Below are 21,576 nucleotides of genomic sequence, written 5' to 3' on the forward strand. Positions count from 1 at the left end.
GGTTGAGAGAGAGAGAGAGAGAGGAAGCGCGTCGAGTTGACTCTCGACCTCGTTCTCGCTCCTTTCCCCCAACTCCTAGAATCCTTGCGAGATTATCGACTTTCAAGAAGAAAGCGAGAAGAAGAGTCGTACAAGAAAATAGCATCAATTGCTGACCACGCTCCCTCGACTCTTCGTTCTTCTCAACCCCGCACCCACCTCTCGTCCGGATCATTCGAGAGACGTAGGCTCTCGAGATCCACGACGACGGGTGAGGAAGGGAGAAAGAAGAGGAAGGGAGGACGAGAGTCGAGTCGAGGGAGAAAGGTAGGAGAGCGTTCGGTGTTCGTTGACGACCTGCGAAAGCAAAGGGACGGAGCGAAGACGCGTCAGAGAAAACGAAGACAGTTCGAGCGAAGACGAAGGCGGGACGAACGAATGACCGAGCGAGAAGGTACAGAAGGGAACGAGGGGTAGAAGAGAGTTATCGCAGGATGCGACGAGGAGGGGGGCATGAAGGAGTCACCTGAGGGATGAGAGAGAAGGGAGAGAAAAGAGTCAGCCACGTCGACGGCGACGATTCGAGGCGAAGTAAGACTCACGAGGTTTACGACGAGAGCGCAGAAAAAATCACAACGGGGGATATGTTTCGAACGAGATAGACAGGGCAGTGAAAAACACGACGGCACGACGAAGGGGAAGCGAAGGGAGAAGTTCGACGACGCGAGTTGGAGTCGGATCAGAGGGCGACGACTTCCTCGTTGTTGTCGATGGCAGAGGAAGAATCGTTCGTGTCGAAAGTTCGAGTCTGAACCGATGAAGAAAGAAGGTGAAAGAGGGGTCAGATCGTTGCGGCGACGTTGAGAGTGGGCAAAGAAGGAGAGGGAAAGTGAAGACGGACGATTCCGAGGAAGCGGCAGGCAGCATAGGAGACGCTGGAAGGGAGAGAAAGAGAAGAAAACGCTGAGTAAATCTTCATGCGAACGAGAGAAGAAGAGGAGGCCGAGACTCACTTGTTCTTCAAACGCAAAACAAAAAGGGCGACGGAAGACGCGCGTCAGTCTCGAAGTCGACCGTTGTCTCTTCTCTCCCCTCCTCCCTCTGCTCGATCAAACTTACCTTGGCAACCTTCTTCTGGCTAGCCTGAGCAGGCCCGAAATCGTACCATCCTCCCTCCTCTTCTCCCCATATACCTTTCTGAACCCGAAGGGAGAACGAGTAGATCTTCTGGTTCTTCTGATTGTAGGTCACGTCGTTCTCGATGCACTCGACTTGGACCTCGTTGATCTTGCCCCATTCGATCTATGACAAGAAACCAAAGAGACGAATCGAGCTTCAGTTTCGGTGGCTGGTCGGAGAAAGAATAGGCGAAACTGACCAGCATCGCCGTGTATCCCTGATGATCAGCGTCTCCAGGTTTGGGTCTCGCATCCTCCTCGGCTTTGGCTTTGAAGGTCTCGTAGCCAGCGGTAGCGATGGGAGTCATGACTTCACGAAGCCAAGCTCTGGCGAACTCGAAACCGTACTGCTCCGAAATTGCTGCGAGGTAAGCTTCGAAGAGCTGGCTTCGGACGACAGGTTGGAGTTTGAGAGCGAGGACTTGAGCTGGAGACGCTCGGAGCTGAGTGTGAAGGTGGTAGGAAGTCTGCGAGAGAAACGAAGGACGAGAAAGAAGAGGGTCAGCGTCGCGTCGTCCATTGGAGAGCAGGTTTCGAGAGCAAAGAGGAAGAGGAGGACTTACAGCGAGAGCGGAGAGGGCGTGCTTGTTGTTGACGAGGTTGGATCGAAGAACGCTAGCTCCTCCTGGAGTGACTCGAGGGAAGAGATCCTGGATGAGCTCGGTCGTGATCAGGGTGAGCAACGCGTCGCCGAGGTGCTATGAACGGAGAAGCAGCGCGATCAGCTTCGTTCTCGAAACGAAAAGTGTAAAAAAACTGACCTCCAGTCTCTCGTAGTCGTAGAGAGCGTCTCCATCAGGATCAGCAAAGGCTGAGATCGAGAAGGAACGAAACCAAATGAGGGTCAGTCGTTCGTCGTCTCCTCGCCTCCATCTCCATCTCCTCAACCAGCTTCCTCAACTCACCTCGCTTCTTGGAACTACTCCAGCTGGTATGAGTGAAAACCATCGAGAAGAGTGGTTCTTGAAGGGGAGGAAGAAGGGGAAGTCTCGTCGACGAGCTGACTCCTTCGATGCTGAGCCGAAGAGGAGGAGGGAGTTGAGCTTCTGAAGTGTAGACGAAGCGAATCTTCTGTTCCGTTCGAGAGACGACGGAAGGGATGCTCTTGGACTGATGGACGGCGGCTTCTTTTTGCACGTTCTCTCGATGCTGGAGAACCTCGATGCTGACGGGAGGACGCTCCTTTCGAGGGAGGGTGGAGCCTTGAGGCCGATTGAAGGGTTGATTTGGATGGAGAGGAGGACTTCCTTGGACGAGACCAGTTCCAGAGTTGGGAGGGATGAGTTGAGGTCGAGCTCGTTCGTAGTTGAGAGGAAGAGGTTTGATGGGAGAGGGATCGGGAGTGACGGGGAGGGAGGAGGAGGAGAAAGGTTGATGAGCTCCGAATCCTCCTCCTCTCCCTCCTTCGTTCCACTGAGCCTGAGGAGGAGTGATGGTCATGGCTGAGGGTATCGTGTAGAAGGGTTGGGTAGGAGTGATGGGATAGGAGGAGGCTGTCGAGGAGGAAGAAGAGGTCGAGAGAGAAGGAGGAGGAGGAGGAGGAGCCGGGAAGGCGGGAGAGGAGATGAGGAAGTCGTCGAAGGGGACGGCGTCTCCTTCTCTACTAGGCATGTTGACGAAGGAGGAGGATTCAATGTCGTATCGTGGAAAGCTCATCGTTCGAGGAAAGAAAAGTAGGTGTCGGGAGGGTGGGAAGGAGATGGAAGTCGGGAAGAAAAGGGGAAGCAAAGTCGAATCGAAGCTCACCAAAACGGATCTGCCTCCTTTCCTCCTTGGATGGCCACCAACCACATCTTTCGCATTTTCTTCAACATGTCTTCCTCCTCTTCCCTCCTAGCAGCCTACAAGGATCTCCCGCCTCTCTCCTTCGAACTTCACCCAGACGGAAAGTCGCTCATCAACGAGACGGAGGGAGCCGTCGTGAGCTCAACGTACTCTGCCTTCCCTTCCCCCATCGTCAACGGTCCTCAGACGAACGGTTTCGACTTCCATATCGTCAGTCTTTCTCCTCAACTCTCTCTTCTATATCTTACTGACCCTCGTCTTTCGTTTCCCACCCTCAGTACTTCTGTACGTCCTCTGCAAGAGCGTGAGACCCAACGTCCCACGATCGGTCGAGCATGAGTCAGGAAGCGGTTGTCTTTCCTTCGTCGCTGACATAACCCTTTTATCTATGCTTCACAGTCCAGAACAACTCAAAAGACTTGCAGTACGCGAAGGAGCTTCACGAAAGAGTGAGTAGTCGAGGAGAACTCCCATCACTTCGACGACACGTCGTCGAATCGCGAGCTCACCATCTTTCGTCTCGTTCTTCCAGATCAGGAGAGAGTTCCCGGAGCTTCGAGTCTACCGAGTCTTCGAGAATCCGATGGGTGGGTTCCCCTCGCCGCTACCTTCGAGCAATGGGAGATGGGTTCCAACCGACGAGCATCGACCGTCGAGCTCACGCGCGTCCGTCGTTCTCGCTTTTCTTCCTTCTCCAGGACCTCACACCACCGGATCCTTCGAAGTGAACGTCTTCACCCCAGCTCAGCTCGGCGCTCTTACCGCTTTCCTAGTCGTCAACCGAGGTCCTTGCTCGTTCGTACCCATCTGTGCTTCGTGTTTTCGTTTCCGGCGCAAGACGACGTCGACAAGCTCACCTTCTGTTTTCTATCTTCCGTTCACAGAGTGCTGATCCATCCCAACACCGGAGACGACATCAAGGATCACACGGAGAGCGCAACTTGGATCGGCCCTCCCATCCCCGTGGATATCGAGCTGCTGAAGAAGTTGATATCGGGAGGCGGTCACTGAGCGAGGAGGGAGGGAGGGAGGGAGGGAGGGAGGGAGGCTGGACGAGAAGGGAGAGAGGCCGGAGGGAGGGATCGCTCGTGATCAAGCTCAGGAGACAAAGTGGAAGCAACGAGAGAGGAGCATCGGGTCGAGTCATGCCTCGAAACGGGACGCGTCGATGTCCTTAGTTCTTCAGCCCACGGATCGCTTCCGCTTGCTGAGACACCTGTACGAGAAAAGATCGCCGTGAGATCGAATTAAAAAGTGCCAAGAAAGGAAGAAATACAATGGTAGGAGAGGAAAACCTGAGGACCAAAGAAAGGGGCAAGAAAGAAAGAGCAAGCGCGAAAAGGAAGACGGCGACTCCAACGAGCGCAAAGGAGAAAAAGTACGTGAGGTTGGATGCTAGATTATAAGGATATCAACAAAGTTTTGAGAGCAAAAGGGCGAGAACCGAGAAAGGAACCTAAAGGTACGCAGGGGTCGTGTCCTCAGAATAACTGGGACAGTACTGCTTCGATCGAACGAACTCGAGGAGCTCAGCGTCGGAGAGAGCTCGAAGCTTCTTGTTGGTGTCGAGGTTCTCGAACTGGGCGGCTCGGATGACCTTGACGGCGATCTCGGCACTGAGGGAGAGGGAAAAAAAGGGGAGAAAGAAGGGCGCGAGAGTCAGAGATGGCTCGAGAAGAGACAGAACGAGACGACGCGTCGAAAGGAAAGTCGACTCACGAGATGCTCATGATCCTCTCGATTCGAGGGTAGATGAGGGAAGCAGCGGTCTCGTCGGCAGTCAAAGACTGAGAGAGGGCGAGGGAAGTCTGCGAGAAGAAAGAAAAAAAGAAGAAGAGTGATCAGAATGGAGAGACGAGGAGAGACGCGTCGTTCGAGAAAAGGAAACATAAGCGCACCTCCTCAATCATCCTGTCGGTAACCCTGGTAGCTCCACTGAGAATCGTTCCGAGTCCGAGAGAGGGGAAGATGTACATGTTGTTTCCCTGGCCGGCGTATCGAGTGACTCCGTTGAACTCGACGGGGTCGTAGGGAGATCCAGAAGCGTAGATGGCGGTTCCGTTCGACCAGTCCAAAGCGTCCTGGAAGGTAGCCTCGCACTTCTCAGTAGGGTTCGAAAGAGGGAAGCTGGAGAAAAGCAAGAGGAGAAGACCAAGTCAGCGTTCGAACGACGCAAAGAGGTTGAGAGGTCGGACTGAACGAACATGATGGGGAGAGGGTTGAGCTTCGCCATCTTCTCGACGATGGGCTTGGTGAAGGCTCCTTTGCTCGTGGAGAGTCCGATGAGGGCGGTGGCTGTAGCGAAACGAAGAAAGAGGACAGGTTAGCTCAAAGCTTGAAGACGAAGAAGAAAGGAGGGAGAGAAAGGACGAACGCTCGACGTAATCAACGACTTCCTCGAGCGTCTTGAACTGCTTTCCAGCGTTGTCAGTCCTCTTGAAGTACTCCTTGTGCGAAGCGAGCTTGTCTCCTCGGTCGGCGGTGATGAGACCCTGCGAGGATGAAAAGAAAGAAGAAGAGCAGTCAGGTCGAGCTCCAGAGCTGAAAGACGAAGGAAAGGAAGAAGAACGAACCTTCGTATCGACGAGCCAGAACCTCTCCTTAGCTTGTTCGATGGTGAGTCCGTTTCGAGTGAAGAAGGACTGGAGTTGTTGAGCGACTCCAACGGCAGCTGATCCGGCTCCGAGGAAGACGATCTTTTGGTCTGCGAGAGGTCGTCCGGAAGCCTTGACGGCTTGTCGAACGGCGTTGATGAATCCACTCAGAATAACGGCTCCGGTTCCCTGAAGGCAAGTACGGGAAGATCAGCGAGGGGTTTCGCGAGGCGAAAGAGAAAATGGGGAGAAGACTCACTTGGATGTCGTCGTTCCAAACGAGGTGGGTGTGTCGATACCTCTCGAGGTAGTGGAAGGCAGCTTCCGAGGAGAAATCCTCGAACTGCAGTTTAACTTTGGGGAAGACTGAAGGGGAAAAAAAAGGGAGGGAAGATCAGCTCAAGACGCGTAGGGCAAGACGATTTTCAGGCTCACCTTCGGTGACGGCGTGAACGAACTCGTCCAGGAACTCCTCGTTCTGAGCGATGGACTGTCGAACCTGTCGGAGTCCGAGGTAGAAGGGATCGGCGAGAAGTCGAGGGTTGTCGGTTCCCATGTCGAGACTGAAGGGAAGGAACGAAAGGTCAGCTCGGCTCGAACGTTTCGTCGAGGAGAGAGAAGCAAAGCTCACACGATGGGGACAGTAGACTGAGGGTCGATTCCAGCTCCTCCGATGTAGAGAGAGAGCTTTCCGATGGGGATCCCGAGTCCTCCGACTCCGAGATCTTGAAGAGAAGAGGAGGAGGAGGTCAGATCGAAACAGACGCGTCTCGAGAGGGAGGCGAGAACGAACCTCCAAGACCGAGAATCCTAGATCCGTCTGTAACGACAGCGACCCTAGCACGCTCCTTGTGAGGCCAGTTCTCGAGAACCGACTTGATCGATCCCTTGTCCTCGAGGGAGATGTAGAGACCCTCAGGTCGTCTGGGAGAAAAGGAAAGAAAAACAAGACGCGCCGGTCGGTCAGCTCGTGATTTCGTTGATAACCGGATAGAAAAGACGTGTGAGACGTACCGGTAGATCTGGGAGAGGAAGATAGGAGAGGAAGAACAGAGAATTGAGAAAAATCGTCAGCTCGTTCCGATTGCGTTGGGGAGCGAATGGGAAAGGGAGAGTCGAGGGCTGAAGAAGCGAACGAACCTCGCTGAATTTCTCACACGCCTCTCCGACCGTAGGCGTGTAGATGAGAGGCGTGAGCTCTCCCATGTGCTCCATCACTGAATCCAAAGAGGAAAGAGTCGGAAGTTAGCACAAAGTTGAGGTCGAGTCACACGAGCTGGGACCGCCTGGTCGAGTCATTGGTTCGGGAAAGCCGGGAAGGGCAGGAGGAGGTTTGAGACTTACCGAGCTTGTAGAAGAGTCTGGAGTTGGTTTGCCTGATGTTCGAGAGGTAGATGTACTGGAAGAGAGAAGAGTCAGGGAGACGTGGTGTGAGCAGAGCGTTCGAGGAGATGGGCTCGAGGACAGCGTCGAAAGAAAGGGAGGGAGGACGAGGGGAACGAGAAAGCACGAGCTGACCTTTTCGAGACCGTTCGACTTTGACCTCAACTGGTGAAGAGCTCGATTCGTCTGAGCCTCGAGAGACTCGTGAACACTGTGAGGAGGGGACGAGGGAGGGAGGAGATGGAGTGGGGCACAAAAAAGGGAGAAGGGGGAAGGGAGAGTGGGGAGGGGAGGTGAGGTGAGGGCTGAATTTGGACAGGAAGGATTGAGAAGGAACGAAGCACAAAGGACGAACTTGGGAAGAAGACCTCGAAGTCCAAGGGTATGTCGATCTTGAACAGAGAATCCAAGATCTAGATAAGAAAAGAAGAAAAAGGATGCGGAAAGGAGGAGGAGGAAAGAAAGCAAGATCAGCATGGGGAAGGGTAGCCGCCGGGATGAGCTCGTGTGAGCTCGCTCTGAAACAGCTCGCTTCTTACCTTTGTTCTCGTGAGGACCTCGGTGGAGAGGAGAAGCTTTTCCATCGACGAAGGATGGAGGAGTGATGGGAGGAGTCATGGACGGAGTTGGGGAGACAGACATGGCGACTGGAAGCGAAAGAGGTTTTTGGGAAGGTTGGGGAGGGAGGGGAGGAGAGAGAGTTGAGCTTTGAACTTTGGCAAGTCGAGAAGGGGAGAGAAGTCGACAAGATCTGGAAGCCACTAATAAGCAACGAGGAAAGAGTGGAAGAAAAGTGGATGGTGGTGGTTGAGAGGGAACCAACTTTGGTACTCACACTTCGCTTTTTGAAGGACTGATCTGCTGCTGGCCATTCTAATAAGACGAGGTCAGGTCAGGGTTGCGAAAGAAAGGACCGATTACCTCCGTGCGAGTTGGGGTCAAAGGAGAGGGAAAAGGGGGGGAAAAAGACCTTTTGAGAGATCGAAAAGAGGTAGAGAGAGTAAGGGGCTGAAGGAAGGTGAGGGTGAGGTAGTGCAGTTTTTCGTTTCTCGTTCGTCGTCGTCGTTGGGAGGCAAAAAAAAGAGACAAGAGGCGAAGCTCAACATGTTGAGCTCGAATCCGAATCCTCCTGCCCCAGGAAATGACTCGCTCTCTCTATCTTCCCCACGAGACCCTTTGCCTCCGGCTTTGCGATTCCAGGACGCGTCGAAGGAAGTGAGTAACCGAGCGACGCGAGAATTTTGACTGCTTCAGCCTTCACTCTGTGAACCTCTCTCGCTTGAAACTCTCGTCTTCTTTGGGTCCATCCTAATCCCTACGGCGCCTACTGAACAAGATGGGCGCTCTATCTGTTCGAAAAAAAAAAGCACAACGAGGGGGGGGCAGGGGGGGAGAGGGAGGGGAGATGGAGCAAGATGGAGAAGCTTTCGACCTTTCTCGGCTTTCCATCGCTCCCTCTTCGATAATAAAGCGGACCGACGACCGACTTTGCCTATACACCGTTCCTCTGGGACCAAAGTGGGTCCTCCCTCGAGGAACAAGCAACGTCTATGACAGGTTCGTGCCAATTCCCTCCTCGTCCGATCGAGATTGTTTCCAATCGTTTGCAAAACAATCCCGAGGGACGAGGGGGTTTGGGACAAGGACCCGTCGACCCCCCCACCTTTAGACTTTCACTTTGAGCCTTGATTGTGGTGGCTGGAAAACACGTAGAGATCTGAAAATTTCACGAACATACTTTCGTGCCTCTTGTCTCTGGGACGCCTTTTTCAGAAAAGCGCTAGCTATACTTCGCGACTCCAGGCGAGGCGTCAAAGTTGACGACTTTTTCTCGTTTTGGAGGAGTGGCGCGCGGCGCTGGACTTGCTCGCAAGAAATCAGACGCGAAGAGCCCAAAAACGCGTTTTCGTTCCCCTCTGCAGCGTCTCAGAAAAGTTTTCTGGGTCTGCTACTTTTCCTTTGCAACGAAGATAGCTGAAACTACACCTCATACGAATTTCAGCACCATCGGAGCTGAACGGTGTCGCGTCGCAGTTGTTCTCCCTCTCTCTCAGGGTCAGTTTTTCGCCGAATTTTCCAAAAGTTTCACGAACCACTTGGAATGGCCTATCCAACTCTCTATATATTTTATAAGTCGATAACTAGAAAAATGAACAGTTTGGGGAGCTCGCGGGTTCTTGTCCTAAACCCCCTCGTGGGCTCGGGTCGTGGGAGGGCGAGGGAGTTTTGTCTTCTGAACCTGCGTCTATGAAGCCGATCTCACGATCTCGAAGCAGCGCGGCGAGCTACCCAAGAGCGGCTCTTCGGAACGCGTTTTCTTTTTGCTTGAACTCGCTCGAGAGCTCCTTCGCTCTCTCGTCAGTGGGATGGGATCACTGAGAAGTAGTGCTGAGACAGAAGCTGAGTTGAGGGGGGGGGGGACTGATGGAGTGAAGACCTGGAAAGAACGTCGCGTCCTCGAGATCGATTTTCTCCGTTGCTCTCTCGTTGAGTCTACCTGAGGGAGGATTTACGCTAGTGAGAGAGGTCGGAAAAATGTCCTGAGACCCTGAAACGGTCGAAGTCATTATTATCCATGGATGGGAAGCTGATCTTCTCTTGATCTCGAAGAGGGAGGGATCAGAGACGAGGCCGATGGAGAGACGAACGACGCGTCGAAGCTCTTTGGTTCGAGCGCTCAACGGCGAAAGGTACCAGGGTGCTCAGCAAGAGAGGCTTTAAAGTCAAGTTTTAGCCATATATAGCTCGTACAAGGATGTTGATTCAGAATGAAGTCTTCGGCTCCTTTACAGAGAAACCTCGTGCGTCCTCTTCGTACTCATCTCTTGATTTCTTTCCTGCAAACGAGACATTAAGGATACATCAACTTCCTCTTGACAATCTGGACCTCCCTAGGCTCTTTCCACATGGGTTCAGTTTCTTCGACGTCTATCAGAGGAAGATGAGAATGGAGATTCGAAGTCAGCTTCGCGTTCTCCCTCTCCTCCTCTTAGACGTCGCCTTCTCCTCCTCCCTCGCCTCATTTTCCCAACCCACACAACTACTGCCACACAGCAACTCTAAGACGAAGACCAGACTCACAAGGAACGTAGTAATCTCTGTTGAGCTGAACCTCTTTGAGATGCTCCAACGAGCAGTCCCAGTGTTCGACGCAAGCAAAACGAGAGGGATCCATTGCATCTTGAAGGAACTCGAAGCTGGAGTTGAAGGAAGAGAAAAGAGATAGCTTGAGACCATTGGCCATATCCTGCTGAAAGGGCTGAGAGAGAGAGAAGTACTGGGAGATGGGAGAGCTCACCGCGAACACTCCTTCTCACGAACGACCTTATCCCAGACGACCTTGAAAGCCTTCTGGAACTGCTCGATGTGTTCCTCCTTGATACAGAAGCGGACTAGAAGGACGTAGGATTCGTCGGGGATAGAGCTCGACATCTGAGAAGGTGATGGTTTGAGGGGAGAGAGATCAAAGGAGAGTCTTCGGAGGAGGGCCAGGCGTCAGCTTGGGAATGGCTTGATCAGCGAGTCAAGGCCTCGTTAGGGATGCTCTGATCATTGAGATGTAGATTGTTTTGTTGTGGGAAAAAGGTCAAGAAAAGTCAGGTGGGTCAAGAGGCTCGTGAAGGAGGAGGAGAAGGAAGTGGTGAGCTCGAAAAGCGAGCTTTCGTTTGGTTCCTCCAACGCCATCAGCACGTCTCACGACTAGACAGAGATCTCGAGGGAGATGAACAACCAGCAGTGGAACGGATACACTCCTCCCAACAGACGATATAGTGGAGGAAGCGCTCATGCACCACAGTCCTATCCAGGAGGAGGAGCAGGACCCTCACCTCGACCTCATCCACCTCCCTTCCCTCCCTCCGTTCATCAACCTCAACACCCTTCCTTCCTTCCTCAGCAGCACCAAAATCAATCCCAGCCCCGTCCACCAACATCCTCGCATCCCATCCCACAAGCTTACTCGATCTATCGTCCTCACTTCGCTCCTCGTCCTCCTTTGAACGGCCATCAACCTCCTCCTCCCACTCCCTCCCCTCCTCTCCCTCACCTCTCCCCTCCCCTCGCGTCTCCTTCACCTTCTTCGGTCAACTTTCACTCCAACTCTTCAGTCTACCCTCCCCACGTTCAACCTATCCTTTCTTCAACATCGACTCCAACTCAAGGGCTCGCTGCTCTTCCTCCCAAACCACCGTCCCTTGGCCCTCCCTCCCTCGTCAACTCGAACGGAAAGCGACCCATCGAACCCGTCGTTGGACAGGCTCCTCGGCCTCCTCCTTTGCAGAGGAGAAGATGGGATTACAAGCTTCCTCCTCAGCTACCTCCTCCGATTCACATCATCTGGGACGGAGAAGAAATCGTGTCCGAACTCCCTCCGATTCCTCCTCTCGACGATCCGCTCTTCTCTCAGGTACGTTCGAGCTCTTCTTTCCATTTAAAGCTTTTGTTCTCGCACCAGATACTGACTCATATTCCACTTCCGTTTCCTCAGGTCTTCACTCATACCTCCCTCAAAGGAACCTCGAAGCAAGGTCGGTTCACACTTGAGCTAGTCTGACGAGGAAACGACGTCTAACTCCTTCTTTCTCCGTCGGTTTCCTTCCAGTCTTCGAAGAACCCGAGTCTACTGGTCCCATCGGCGACTACGAACGACTGGAACATCTTGGAGACTCCGTTCTGGGTTTCATCACAGCTGAACTGATCCAAGATCTATTTCCTCGCGTGAGTCGACTATCTCCTCTTCCCTTCGTTCTCTCTCCGCTCTGACTTACCTCCTCCCTTTCTGGTCTACAGCTGACCGTCGGATGTTCCAGCGAGCTTCGGTCGTATATGGTCAACAACACGACTGCTCTTCCTGCGTTCGCGACGGCCTACCACCTCCACACCCAGCTTCGAGCTTCGCAGTCTCAACGATACATTCTCATGAGCCAGAAGGGATGTCGCAGTCAGGTTCGTCTCCATTCTCTCCCCGCCATACCGAGAAAACCTGAGCTGACCCAATTCTCCTTTGAAACAGCTCTTCGAAGCATACCTCGCTGGGATCTTTCGACAAGTCCGTTTCCTTCGACGCGTCCTCGCTCCTCGTTCCCCCGAAGAGCTCCTGCTGACTCCCATCCAACGTCTGTTACAGTACGGCTATCCTCTTCTCCGTACCTGGCTTCGAGACATCCTGACTCCCGTCGCTTACCTCGCTCACGCGTCGCTCAAGAAGCAGAAGCTCGCTCCTCCTGCTCCAGTACTTGGACCTCTGGCTTCCAACGTTGGGTTCACTGCTCTACTAGTAAGCTCATCTCCTCCGTCGCTTCCGCTCGCTATCTCTACTTTTGAAACTGATTTCGCTTTGTTCATTTCGCAGAACCGTTCGTCTCTTCTTCTTCCTTCGTACCTTCCCTTTTCCGTTTCGTTCGAGGAGCTGACCTGTTTCTTCTCTCTTGTTCGTCCGCAGAATGGGGATACGACTTTCGTCGAAAGGTTGAATACGTCGACTCGTCGGAATCTGTCGTTCGAGGTCCAACACAGAAGCACAAGCTCTACGAGTTCAGCGTTCGAGTCGGGAAGCATCAGCACTCCGACAGATCGATCACAGGACCCTCGCTCGTCGTTCAAGGCCTCGGAGGTGGGACTTCGAAGGTCGACGACGGACGAACTGCGGGTGGTAGTATGGCGAATACGGCTTTGGTGGACGGAGAGGAGGGTGATCGGCAGCCTCTCGAGGAGAAGGAGGAGGAGGAAGAGGAGGGCGAGGTCGCTGGACTGCTGGTGGAAGGAGGAGCGGAGGAAGAATGGCTCGTATTTGGTCCCTCTCAGGCTTCGAAGAAGGCCTCGGCTAAGAACAAGTGAGTGCTCGAGTTTGGAGGAGAAGTCGGTTCGGTTTGAACGCGTCGAGCTGATCCCTTCGCTCATCCTCGTCTCTTCAGTTGTGCTTGGGCTGCCTGCGTCTCTCTTGGAATTGTACGTATGCATTTCAAGTTTTTATTCTTCTCTCCGTCTAACGGCTGCTTTATCTTGGCTCGTCTAGGTTGCGAAAACTGCGTAGGAACACTCGTTCGACTTTCGACTCTTCACCTCCTCTCCCTCTTTTTCCTTCAACTTCATCTCCCACTCCTCCTCGTCTCCACACGCATGATCGTCTTTGATTCGACGCTCTTCAACTAGCTCGTCGGATAAAGGCTTTCGTGCAGGTCGAGATGGCGGGGAGACCTCTCTCACCCTTGTTTCACCTTGTCACCTCCCTCCTTCTCTTCGTTTCTCTCGCACTAGATATCGTTTCAGCTAGGGTATAGGGCTAATTATACATGCTGATACAGTACTTCCATCACTTCTGCAGGTCGGTACGAGTTCATCAACGACCGCACAGACCTCACGACCACACCGCACCTCCCTCTCTCCCCCTTTATACCCCTGCTCGAAGATCTTTGACCTCTCTCCCCCCTTTTTTTCTTAGTCATCGAAATCCATTAGTCGCCTCGCCCCTTTCTTCCCTCAGCAGCGACCTCGGAAAGGAGCAAGACACAAAAACGAGCTCCTCAGTCGTTCTTTCGCCCCTCCGATCCTCCCAACCACGACTTTCCTCCCCCTGCCCATTCCTTCTCCCTCGCGCGTACCAAAGGTCGACACATCGTCTTCCTGGACTGGATCCCCATCTCTCCTTCAACCTCCTCATCCCTCGATCCCCTGGAAACAACAAGCGCTGGACGCCTCGCCCCGACCCGGTGTTCGACCTCCCTCCCTTTCTTCTCTTCTCCCCTCCCTGCTCGCGCTACAGAGCATCTCACTCCTTCGACGGCTCTCCTTTCCTTCTCCCTCTGATCGCATAGGAACCACACAATCGTACGTCTCACTTTCGTCCGTCCCTGCAAGTTCGAAGCTAGCGCCGAGAGGGAAGCTCGAGAGGGCACCCTCTCTTTGTTTCCCCTCTTCTGATCACTTCCAAACTCTTCTTCTCTCTGTGTAGATCCATACTCCCTTCCTTCGCCACCATGACCTCAAGATCTCGAAACAAGAAGTACGAGGTTTCTCCCACGGGATTTCCTCTACGAGCACCGGCGGTCGATTCGTGGTACACGTCTTCGCAGTTCAGAGTCGAAGGTCAGTCTTTCCGTTTCCTCGAACCCGAGAATATCGCTCTACGAACCGATACTGATGATATCTTGCCTTCTGACAGCTCCTCCTATCTCGATGGACTCACCTCCCCCGTTCTCTCGATACGCCTCTTTCCGACCCTCTTCGACGGACTCCTCCAGCTCGACTATCCGTCCTCCTCTCTCCCCTTCGACCAAACAGAGCTCCTCAGCTCTTCGACACCCATTCGCTCGCACTCCTAATCCCATCCCCCTCAAGCTCGCTTCGGCGCATCCTCAACTCCAGCCTCGTTCGCACGGAATCCCAATCCAGGGTCAACGACGAGGTTCCGAACCGGATTCACAGCAACGATCTACTCCCCTCCCCATCTCAACTCAAACCCTTCCAGCAATCTTTCGTCGGACCCACTCTACTCCCCTCGAACATCTTCCACCTCCCAAACTCTTCCATCCAAGGCCTCTCCTCCTGGCGACGCGCTCGGATCCCGTCCTCCCTCTTCCCCTCCCATCGCCCAACGAGACTGCCTCCAGCGACTCCCACCTCGAGCCAGAGACCTCTTCAACCGATTCTCACCTCGAGCCAGCAACTTTCATCATCGGTCATCGAGAGACCCTCTCCATCGGATCGGCCAAAATGTTCACCCCTCCTCCTCCCCCTCCGTGTTCCCCTCCTCTTCCTCCTCCCAGGATCAACACCGGCGACTACCACCACGTCTCATCCCCTTCTTCGTCGTCGTCAGCAACTTCCTCTTACTCTCGAGGACCTTTCACTCCCGAGGATCCCTTCTCGAACAGGATCCCTTCGAAGGCGACGCGTCTTTTGGGTTTGGTCGCACCGGAGGAGGAAGAACTCGACGCGTTGGGAACTCCGAAGCCGTCGTTTGGATTTGGATTTGGGTTCGCGGTTGGTGCGAGTGGAGGGAATGGTGCTGGAGTTGGGATGCATTACTCTTGCCATTCGGAGGGAAGCTCAGGATCAGCCGCGACCTCGACAGGGTCGTTGGTGTTCGCCAGAGGGAAAGGAGGAGATCGAGATCGAGGGTCGTCGTTCTCCCCTCCTCCTCCATCCCGTCCTCTTCCTCGCCCAGCGGAGGTCGGAGTCGTCTCGATCGAGAGAGGAGGAGGAGTGATCCCTACGAAGGCGAAGAAGATTCTTGGAATCCCCGAACAGACGAACTCTTTCCTCCCCTCGAACCAAAACTTCGTCGCAACTGGATCGGTTCGCATCGTTGGAGGATCTCAACGACCCCCTACATCTCCAGCTCTCCTCTCCTACCTCCTCGACGACGACGAAGACGAGGATCCAGTCACCTCGGAGTCCAACGCTTCCAGCAGGTCCGCCTCGAACTCGTCGAGGAACGTCACCTCGACGACCACGTCGGAATCCTTCTTCGCCGGAGCACCCTTTCAACTCCAACCTCTCGCTCCGCTCACACCACCTCCTACTCTTCAACTCACCTTCCCTTCGTCCCCAACTCCCTTTTCGTCCTTCTTCGCCGACTTTACACTCACGAACCGTCCCTCGACCTCGTCAGACGCGCCGAAGAAACGGTCCTCCCACTTCCGACTCAACCCTTCTCAGCAGCAGGTCCCAGCCTATCGAGAATCATCTCTCATGCCGGATGACCCTCCCCTCTCGAAGGCGCCCTCAAATCGGCAGAAGAACGTGAAGGGCCTTGTGTTGCAACCGTGCGGAGGGGGAGGAGGGAAGAGGAGGGTGTTGAAGAAGGCTCGGAAGCCCGAGGCCCCTGAGGACGAGGAAACGATTGGGGAAGATGAAGAGGAGATGTGTCTACCTCTGGGAGGGGTACCGCCCGTGAAGTTGGGAAGGATGAGCGTTGATCAACCGACGAGCAACATGGGCGGTGGTCGACGCGCAGAGAACGCTGGCTCGTTCTTCCAAGTGAGTTCATCTCTTCCCTTCCTACCGAGAAGTCTGACTAACAATGTTTTCTTCTTCTTCCTCTCTCCCAGTCCATCCCGAGCATGATCATCGCCAACCACACCTCCCACCTCCTTCAACCCGTCGCCTACCCTCTCGCTCGATCCCTCTCGACACGAGATTTCCCCACCTCTCCGTCCAACTCCTCCAGTGCCGATCACCACGAGCCTCTCGAAGGAGGATGGGAAGCCGTTACTCAAAAACCCTCGTCGTTCCCGTCGACTTCTTCTCGAGGAGGAGCAGCCGCGCCGCCGTGCTCGCCCGCTCAAGGAGGGTTGAAACGTCTCGACGAGGAGCCCGAGAGCGAGGAGGGAGGAGGAAACTACAGCGAGGCTAGCAACGGGACCTTTGGGGGGAGATGAGGCGGGAGCGAGGTGAGAGGTAGAAGTCGGAGGGACGAGGAAGAACGTGCTACGAAGATGGACACTGGATCGTTTCTTGTTTTTGTTTTCTTGTTTCCGTCGTCCGTCTCGTCTCTCTGCTTTAATATATTTGTTTGCTTTGCTCGAAACTGTCCCTCTTTCCTTTGGTTCTTATGTTTGTCGGTGCTCAAGGACACTCTCTCCACTACAGACCGGCTCTTGATGGTCATCTTTCTCCCTCTCCGTTCGACGCGACGTTCACCTCGCAAATCGACGCTTGCGTCTTGCCCAGCGCGGCTTTCCATGATGATTCGATAGTGATTCAATAAGCCGTCATAGTCCTGTATGTATAAGCGGTAATGAGAAGTTAGAAACGAGAAGGAGATACGAGAAAGCAACCAGGGAACGGAGAAGAAGAAACGAAACCGAAACGAAAAGTTGAACGAAGATGAGAGCCGTCTTCGAACTCGAGCCAGATTAGATATTAAAACGAGACTAGGAACTCAAGAGATACAACTTTCACTGCGAGATAAGGTAGAGATCCGAAAAGGAAGAGTAGCGAGTGACACTGCTGATGGTTCGTCGAGAAATCAAAGTTGATCGTTGGCCGCCCGCGTGTTGGACTCGAACGACGGAGGTGATTTTTTGGACCGAAGTCGAAGTCGAAGTCTTGTAGGGTCTGGTGTAGGTGTCCTTGTGGAAGGCCGCGAAGATCTCAGCGGGGGAGGGCTTGAGAGTGGAAGTGGTGGATCTGGAGGAGGAAGAGGAGGAAGTGTCGTCCGATTGGGAGGAGGAGGATGAGGAGGGGACGGAGGACTGAAGAGAGATACGCAAAGGTCAGCAATCGTGATCGCACCGAGGAAGGAGGGTTTTGAGAAAATTGCTAACCGAGGAAGAGACGTCGGAGGAAACGGAGGAAGCTCGAGGTCGTCCAACTACTTCCTTTGCGACAGCGGAAGCGGGAGCAGGAGTAGGAGTGGACTCGAAAGGAGACGCCTAGTGGAGGAGAAGAAAAGGGAGAGTCAGCAAAGGTGGAAGGCCGGAGAAGGGGAGACGAAGAAACTCACCGTGTTGAGAGCAAGGGAAGCGAGAGAAATGGCAACGAAAAGCGACGTTCCGACAGAGTAGTAGGCGGTAGACTTGAGGGTGTTCTTGAGAGTGGAGAACATGGTTGAGGAAGAAGGTGAGTGTGTGGTTGGGTGAGGGTTGGAAGTGAGGAGTGAGTGGGACTGAGAGGGAAGGATGTGGTTGAATGGAAGAAGAGAAAGGAGGGGTTGAAACGAAACATTAAGTATGATTTCCAGCAGCGGCTGTGGCAGTTGGGTCACGTCTGCGCGTAGGGAACGGGGTCAAGCGTGAAGGGGAAGAGACGCGAAGTTAAATGAAAGGTTTGGCGTCCGTGAGTCTCAGAAACGAGAAGAAAGTAAAAAGGACGCGGGTCGCGTTCGCGTGCCTGGGCCGACTTCTTCTTCCTCGGCTTCGTTCTTACTCCTCCTCTCGATCACTCAGAGCTACTGACCAGAAAAAAATATGCATATGCTCCCCTCGATATCATTTGAGAGATCAAGAATGGGAAGCTAACTTGGGCGAGACGCGTTTCATCGACTTGCTTTTCCTTTTCTCCCGTTCGAGGAGATGCTGCTGCCAAGTTCCTCAAATCCGTTCAAAAAAAGTTTTCTTAGCCAATTGATTTAAAGTTGGAAGTTCCGGGAAGTCGTAGGGGGACGGGAGAACGAACGCGTCGAGCCATTTCTTCGCCCCCAGGTCAGTCGAAGTGAAGAGACCCGAGTTAGTGATGTGCGCGTGAGCGAATTCCGACAATCCAAGCTCTTTGAAGCTTAATGATCGGTTTGGTCATTTCAGTCAGAGACGCGCGGGACGAGCAAAAGGAGGCGGGTCGAGACGCGTCTTTCTTTCTTTTGTCTTCCGTCTTCAAAAAGTATCAGCTACAAGGTATCAGCTACAGCATCAGAGAGAGAACAAGTCTACCAAAATGCCTAAAAAGAAGCTTCCAGCGAGGAAGAGTCTCGAGGACTGGTCAAAACTGGGTCTCGATCGCATTTCGATCTGGCCCGATGCAGATTTTCCTGACTTCTGAGACGACGGGAGCTTTCATCCCCAAGCTTTACGGGTGTCTCGGGTATGTAGAGCAGATTTAAATGCCTCAAAAGCCTAGGTCGAGGATGACATCCAGCAAAAGGAGGGTCGAAAGACGAAGAGTGTTCGGAGGCCGCGTCGCGCTCTGGCTGCGACTTTCCTCTCCATCTGCTGCCTCCGCCCCTGGCTCTGAGAGTTCATCGATAGAGGACCTACTCTCTGCCCTTATAAATAACTGCAGGAAACCTCCCCCACAAGGGGAGCTTGGTGAGGAAGAGACGCGTCGAGGTTCCCCCCCCCTCGCCCTTTGTCTTCGCTTCTCTGCGCCGGCGGCTCCTGTACAAGCCTCGATTCTCAGTGATATGTATGAGCTCGAGCTACAGAAAATTGAGAAGCAAAGTCAACATCTAAGAAGAAAGTGACGCGTTCTCTCTTCTCTTCGACGACTCGATATCAAGAGCTCTCGCTCTCCCTCCTTCCTCCTCCCTCAACGCCCACCACAGACGCGACCAGTCGCTTCCCTTCTTGCCTTCAGCATGCCTCGTGTCATCGATTCCGACTCGGATGAGTTCTCTTCGGATGCGGAGATGGACGATGTCGATATCGAAGCCATCGAAGCAGCAGAAGCAGAGTACGCCAACAACGGGAAGAGAAAGCTCACAGCTGCCGACAAGGGCAAAGGGAAGGAAGCGGCGAAGAAGGGAAAGGGAGCAGACGTGAGTGCAATTGAACCTGTTCTCAACGCTGGAAGAGACAGCTTTGTGATAGTGGAGGGGGACGTTGGGTGGTGGCGAGAAGAAGGAAGAGGAGGAGGAAGGAAGGGAGAGCTGACCGATCTCCTTCTTCTGCTCCCCTTCGCCTTCCTGCCCCTCAGAACGCTTATGCTTGGGAAGGAGACCTCGAAAGATCTTGGGATGCTGTACAGGAGGACGAATCTGGGTCGATTGAGCATTCAGTGGAAGGAATGATGGCAAGAGGACGACGTCGAAGGTGAGCTCGACCTCCTTCCTTCCTCCTCCCCTTCCCCATTCAAGTTCTTCCTCCAAGCTGATCTGCCTGCTCTATCCTCGTAAGGCAACAACACTCTGCACCTACTCGTCGGACGATCATCCGTCATCTCATCATCCTGCTCGACCTCTCGGACGCCATGTCGGAGAAGGATCTCAGGCCATCGAGGTTCGTCTTTGCGAGCTCGCACCCTTCTCTCAGCTCAACAACCGCTGACTTCCCCATCGATCCTCAGGTTCGATCTCACCATCGAGTATGTCAAGGAGTTCGTCAGCGAGTGGTTCGACCAGAATCCTCTGGGCCAGGTGAGTCTCCCGGATCTTCAAGTTGATCCTCCCTTCCTTTCGACCTCTGAGCTCACTCGAGCCCTTCTTCGTCTGTTCTAGATCGGAATCATCGCCTTACGAGCTGGAGTCGCCGAGAGGCTGGTCGAGATGGGTGGTGAGACTTTTCAGTCCGAACAGAGTGTCAGAGTGTCGAAAAACTGTCGCTGAGCTGCCATCTTCCGTCCTCCCTTCTTCTGCTTCGCCCCTCTGTCTGACAGGAAACCCCCAGGAGATCCTTCGAGTCCTTCAAGATAAGAAGAAGCTGGAACCTTCAGGGGAACCAAGTCTTCAGAACGGATTAGAAATGGCTCGCGGTAGCATGAGGTTCGTCCTGTTTCATCGACCGCTCCTTCTTTCGCGTCGACGTGCGCTCGTTTCCTCGCCGTCGGCTTCGAAGGTCTCTTCTCCGAGCCTACCCCTTGGACCTTGACTTACCTCGCATCTCTTCTTTCCACGCTCTTCCATCACGAATCCAGCCATCTCCCCAACCACTCCTCTCGAGAAGTCCTCCTCCTCCTCGCCTCCCTCACCTCCTGCGACCCCGGATCCATTACCACCACCCTCTCCTCCCTCGTCACCTCCAAAATCCGCGTCTCCGTTGTCTGCCTCGCCGCCGAAACCAAACTCGCCAAAGACCTCTCTACCAAAACAGGGGGAACCTTCGGAGTCGCTTTGAACGAAGGTCATCTCAAGGATCTCGTTTGGGAGGCCATCCCTCCCCCAGCCCTCACTTCAGCAGCAGCAGGTCTCTCAGCAGCAGCCGGCGGTACAGGAGGAGGAGGGAGAGCAGCTCAGCCTGCGTCGGATCTGATGATGATGGGCTTTCCGACGAGGTTGCCCGAAACGGGACCTCCAACGCTCTGTGCTTGTCACGCGTTGCTGAAACCGGAGGGATTCTTGTGTCCTAGGTGTGGTGCGAAGCTGTGTGATGTGCCGACGGACTGTGATGTCTGTGGGTTGCTGGTGGTGAGTAGTCCGCATCTGGCGAGGAGTTATCATCATCTCTTCCCCGTCGGAGGTTGGAGCGTCGTGTGAGTATCCTCTTCTCTCCCTCCCTTTCCTTTTTTGCAACAGCAACGCACTGACCTTCCTTTCTTTGTTTCGAACCCTTCACAGACCCTTCCCTCCCAACCCACACGCTCTCGCCCCAACCTGCCTCGGATGCGCCGTCGCTTTCCCTCCTCTACCCTCTCGCCCTCCTCCACCGTCCCCAGGAGCTCAGAACCAAGCAGCAGACGACGGAGCTATCAGTCCGACGGGCAGGTATCGATGTAGGAAATGCGGGAACGACTTCTGTGGAGAGTGCGACGCGTTGTGAGTTTCTGAATCCTTCGTCTTCGTCTCTTTCGAAACCAAACTGACTTCCTTCCGTCGTTTATCTCTTCGCCAGTGTTCACGAGGTCCTGCACGTGTGCCCTGGTTGCTAGAGGATGGTTGGATAATTTGGAGGGCAGTTGCAGATTGTTAAAATGACTTCACGAAAACACTCTTCGTTTGTGGTGAAAAGGAGAAGGAGAAATCGTCGAGACGAGAGGAAGAGCTTTGGGCAGGCTAAGCATGAATTCGATGCTTCCCAACTTTCGAACAGAGTTCGACTGCAGCTCACGTCACAAAGAGGCCACTGATCTAGAGCCTCAACTGCCGACGCGTGTACATCGCTGAGGAGAGACGAGCAACGCGTTGTTTCCCGTCAGAATTCGTGCTCCAGAATTGACCTTTTGTACGGCCATGAACCAGCGTCCAAACCAAGGCATATCTATCGCAGACCTCTCTCTTCGAGCGAGTGCAAAGTCGACCGAGGGCTGAAGGAAACGGCCTCGTGCGAAGGCACACGAGGTTCTGTCGT

The 21,576-nt window shown here is 53.9% G+C and overlaps 8 protein-coding genes across 8 annotated transcripts; 4 read left to right on the forward strand and 4 right to left on the reverse strand.

Moving 5' to 3' along the window:
* Nucleotides 1–25: 25 nt before the first annotated feature.
* Nucleotides 26–2,882, reverse strand: BDY24DRAFT_436065 (ribonuclease III domain-containing protein). Its single transcript, XM_076644206.1, has 7 exons — nt 2,063–2,882; nt 1,919–1,968; nt 1,358–1,855; nt 1,099–1,281; nt 881–914; nt 582–787; nt 26–336 (listed from the first exon to the last, which is right to left on the reverse strand). The coding sequence occupies exons 1-7, from the start codon at nt 2,811–2,813 to the stop codon at nt 211–213; spliced, it is 1,848 nt and encodes a 615-aa protein (XP_076494213.1). The 5' UTR covers nt 2,814–2,882; the 3' UTR covers nt 26–210.
* Nucleotides 2,883–2,969: 87 nt separating this feature from the next.
* BDY24DRAFT_417390 (DOPA 4,5-dioxygenase family protein) lies at nt 2,970–3,953 on the forward strand (the record flags this gene model as incomplete). Its single annotated transcript, XM_076643700.1, has 6 exons — nt 2,970–3,152; nt 3,221–3,227; nt 3,342–3,391; nt 3,475–3,529; nt 3,641–3,737; nt 3,827–3,953. The coding sequence occupies 6 exons, from the start codon at nt 2,970–2,972 to the stop codon at nt 3,951–3,953; spliced, it is 519 nt and encodes a 172-aa protein (XP_076494214.1).
* Nucleotides 3,954–4,234: 281 nt separating this feature from the next.
* BDY24DRAFT_397543 (uncharacterized protein) lies at nt 4,235–7,777 on the reverse strand. Its single transcript, XM_076641578.1, has 16 exons — nt 7,459–7,777; nt 7,275–7,332; nt 7,055–7,130; nt 6,881–6,935; nt 6,677–6,753; nt 6,551–6,558; nt 6,330–6,460; nt 6,168–6,261; nt 5,972–6,099; nt 5,796–5,902; nt 5,516–5,725; nt 5,317–5,434; nt 5,147–5,237; nt 4,841–5,069; nt 4,662–4,750; nt 4,235–4,558 (listed from the first exon to the last, which is right to left on the reverse strand). The coding sequence occupies exons 1-16, from the start codon at nt 7,559–7,561 to the stop codon at nt 4,399–4,401; spliced, it is 1,734 nt and encodes a 577-aa protein (XP_076494215.1). The 5' UTR covers nt 7,562–7,777; the 3' UTR covers nt 4,235–4,398.
* A 1,993-nt stretch (nt 7,778–9,770) lies between these two features.
* Nucleotides 9,771–10,351, reverse strand: BDY24DRAFT_417392 (putative quinol monooxygenase; the record flags this gene model as incomplete). Its single annotated transcript, XM_076643701.1, has 3 exons — nt 9,771–9,847; nt 10,001–10,116; nt 10,218–10,351. 3 exons carry the CDS (start codon nt 10,349–10,351, stop codon nt 9,771–9,773), a joined length of 327 nt encoding a protein of 108 aa, XP_076494216.1.
* Nucleotides 10,352–10,405: 54 nt separating this feature from the next.
* On the forward strand, nt 10,406–12,970 carry BDY24DRAFT_146723 (ribonuclease III domain-containing protein). Its single transcript, XM_076636108.1, has 7 exons — nt 10,406–11,324; nt 11,406–11,445; nt 11,520–11,635; nt 11,708–11,863; nt 11,931–12,194; nt 12,270–12,273; nt 12,360–12,970. The coding sequence occupies exons 1-7, from the start codon at nt 10,641–10,643 to the stop codon at nt 12,752–12,754; spliced, it is 1,659 nt and encodes a 552-aa protein (XP_076494217.1). The 5' UTR covers nt 10,406–10,640; the 3' UTR covers nt 12,755–12,970.
* Nucleotides 12,971–13,893: 923 nt separating this feature from the next.
* BDY24DRAFT_443482 (uncharacterized protein) lies at nt 13,894–16,494 on the forward strand (the record flags this gene model as incomplete). Its single annotated transcript, XM_076644773.1, has 3 exons — nt 13,894–14,002; nt 14,079–15,898; nt 15,970–16,494. The coding sequence occupies 3 exons, from the start codon at nt 13,894–13,896 to the stop codon at nt 16,297–16,299; spliced, it is 2,259 nt and encodes a 752-aa protein (XP_076494218.1). The 3' UTR covers nt 16,300–16,494.
* Nucleotides 16,495–16,818: 324 nt separating this feature from the next.
* BDY24DRAFT_443483 (uncharacterized protein) lies at nt 16,819–17,523 on the reverse strand (the record flags this gene model as incomplete). The annotated part of the gene is made up of 3 exons (XM_076644774.1): nt 17,367–17,523; nt 17,188–17,295; nt 16,819–17,115 (listed from the first exon to the last, which is right to left on the reverse strand). Exons 1-3 carry the CDS (start codon nt 17,466–17,468, stop codon nt 16,819–16,821), a joined length of 507 nt encoding a protein of 168 aa, XP_076494219.1. The 5' UTR covers nt 17,469–17,523.
* A 1,366-nt stretch (nt 17,524–18,889) lies between these two features.
* On the forward strand, nt 18,890–21,216 carry SSL1 (TFIIH/NER complex subunit SSL1). Its single transcript, XM_076637919.1, has 9 exons — nt 18,890–19,112; nt 19,271–19,386; nt 19,471–19,572; nt 19,640–19,709; nt 19,791–19,845; nt 19,949–20,054; nt 20,207–20,761; nt 20,847–21,044; nt 21,121–21,216. The coding sequence occupies exons 1-9, from the start codon at nt 18,933–18,935 to the stop codon at nt 21,155–21,157; spliced, it is 1,419 nt and encodes a 472-aa protein (XP_076494220.1). The 5' UTR covers nt 18,890–18,932; the 3' UTR covers nt 21,158–21,216.
* The last annotated feature ends 360 nt before the right edge of the window (nt 21,217–21,576 follow it).

Source organism: Mrakia frigida (genome assembly GCF_051309035.1).
Source record: "Mrakia frigida strain ATCC 22029 unplaced genomic scaffold BDY24scaffold_28, whole genome shotgun sequence".
NCBI classification, from domain to species: domain Eukaryota; kingdom Fungi; phylum Basidiomycota; class Tremellomycetes; order Cystofilobasidiales; family Mrakiaceae; genus Mrakia; species Mrakia frigida.

What these genes read in the sequence shown, in the direction of transcription:
- BDY24DRAFT_436065 (XM_076644206.1), bottom strand. Translation starts at nt 2,813, where the DNA reads ATGAGCTTTCCACGATACGACATTGAATCCTCCTCCTTCGTCAACATG. An exon ending in GAGTAGTTCCAAGAAGCGAG is followed by an intron (nt 1,969 to 2,062) that starts GTGAGTTGAGGA and finishes TCTCGATCTCAG; the next exon opens with CCTTTGCTGATCCTGATGGA. An exon ending in CCTGCCGCTTCCTCGGAATC is followed by an intron (nt 788 to 880) that starts GTCCGTCTTCAC and finishes TCATCGGTTCAG; the next exon opens with ACTCGAACTTTCGACACGAA.
- BDY24DRAFT_397543 (XM_076641578.1), bottom strand. Translation starts at nt 7,561, where the DNA reads ATGTCTGTCTCCCCAACTCCGTCCATGACTCCTCCCATCACTCCTCCA. An exon ending in CAGACTCTTCTACAAGCTCG is followed by an intron (nt 6,754 to 6,880) that starts GTAAGTCTCAAA and finishes CTTTGGATTCAG; the next exon opens with TGATGGAGCACATGGGAGAG. An exon ending in CAGTCTACTGTCCCCATCGT is followed by an intron (nt 6,100 to 6,167) that starts GTGAGCTTTGCT and finishes CCTTCCCTTCAG; the next exon opens with TCTCGACATGGGAACCGACA.
- BDY24DRAFT_146723 (XM_076636108.1), top strand. Translation starts at nt 10,641, where the DNA reads ATGAACAACCAGCAGTGGAACGGATACACTCCTCCCAACAGACGATAT. An exon ending in TCCAAGATCTATTTCCTCGC is followed by an intron (nt 11,636 to 11,707) that starts GTGAGTCGACTA and finishes TCTGGTCTACAG; the next exon opens with CTGACCGTCGGATGTTCCAG. An exon ending in AGAAGGGATGTCGCAGTCAG is followed by an intron (nt 11,864 to 11,930) that starts GTTCGTCTCCAT and finishes CCTTTGAAACAG; the next exon opens with CTCTTCGAAGCATACCTCGC.
- SSL1 (XM_076637919.1), top strand. Translation starts at nt 18,933, where the DNA reads ATGCCTCGTGTCATCGATTCCGACTCGGATGAGTTCTCTTCGGATGCG. An exon ending in AAGGATCTCAGGCCATCGAG is followed by an intron (nt 19,573 to 19,639) that starts GTTCGTCTTTGC and finishes ATCGATCCTCAG; the next exon opens with GTTCGATCTCACCATCGAGT. An exon ending in GTCGGAGGTTGGAGCGTCGT is followed by an intron (nt 20,762 to 20,846) that starts GTGAGTATCCTC and finishes AACCCTTCACAG; the next exon opens with ACCCTTCCCTCCCAACCCAC.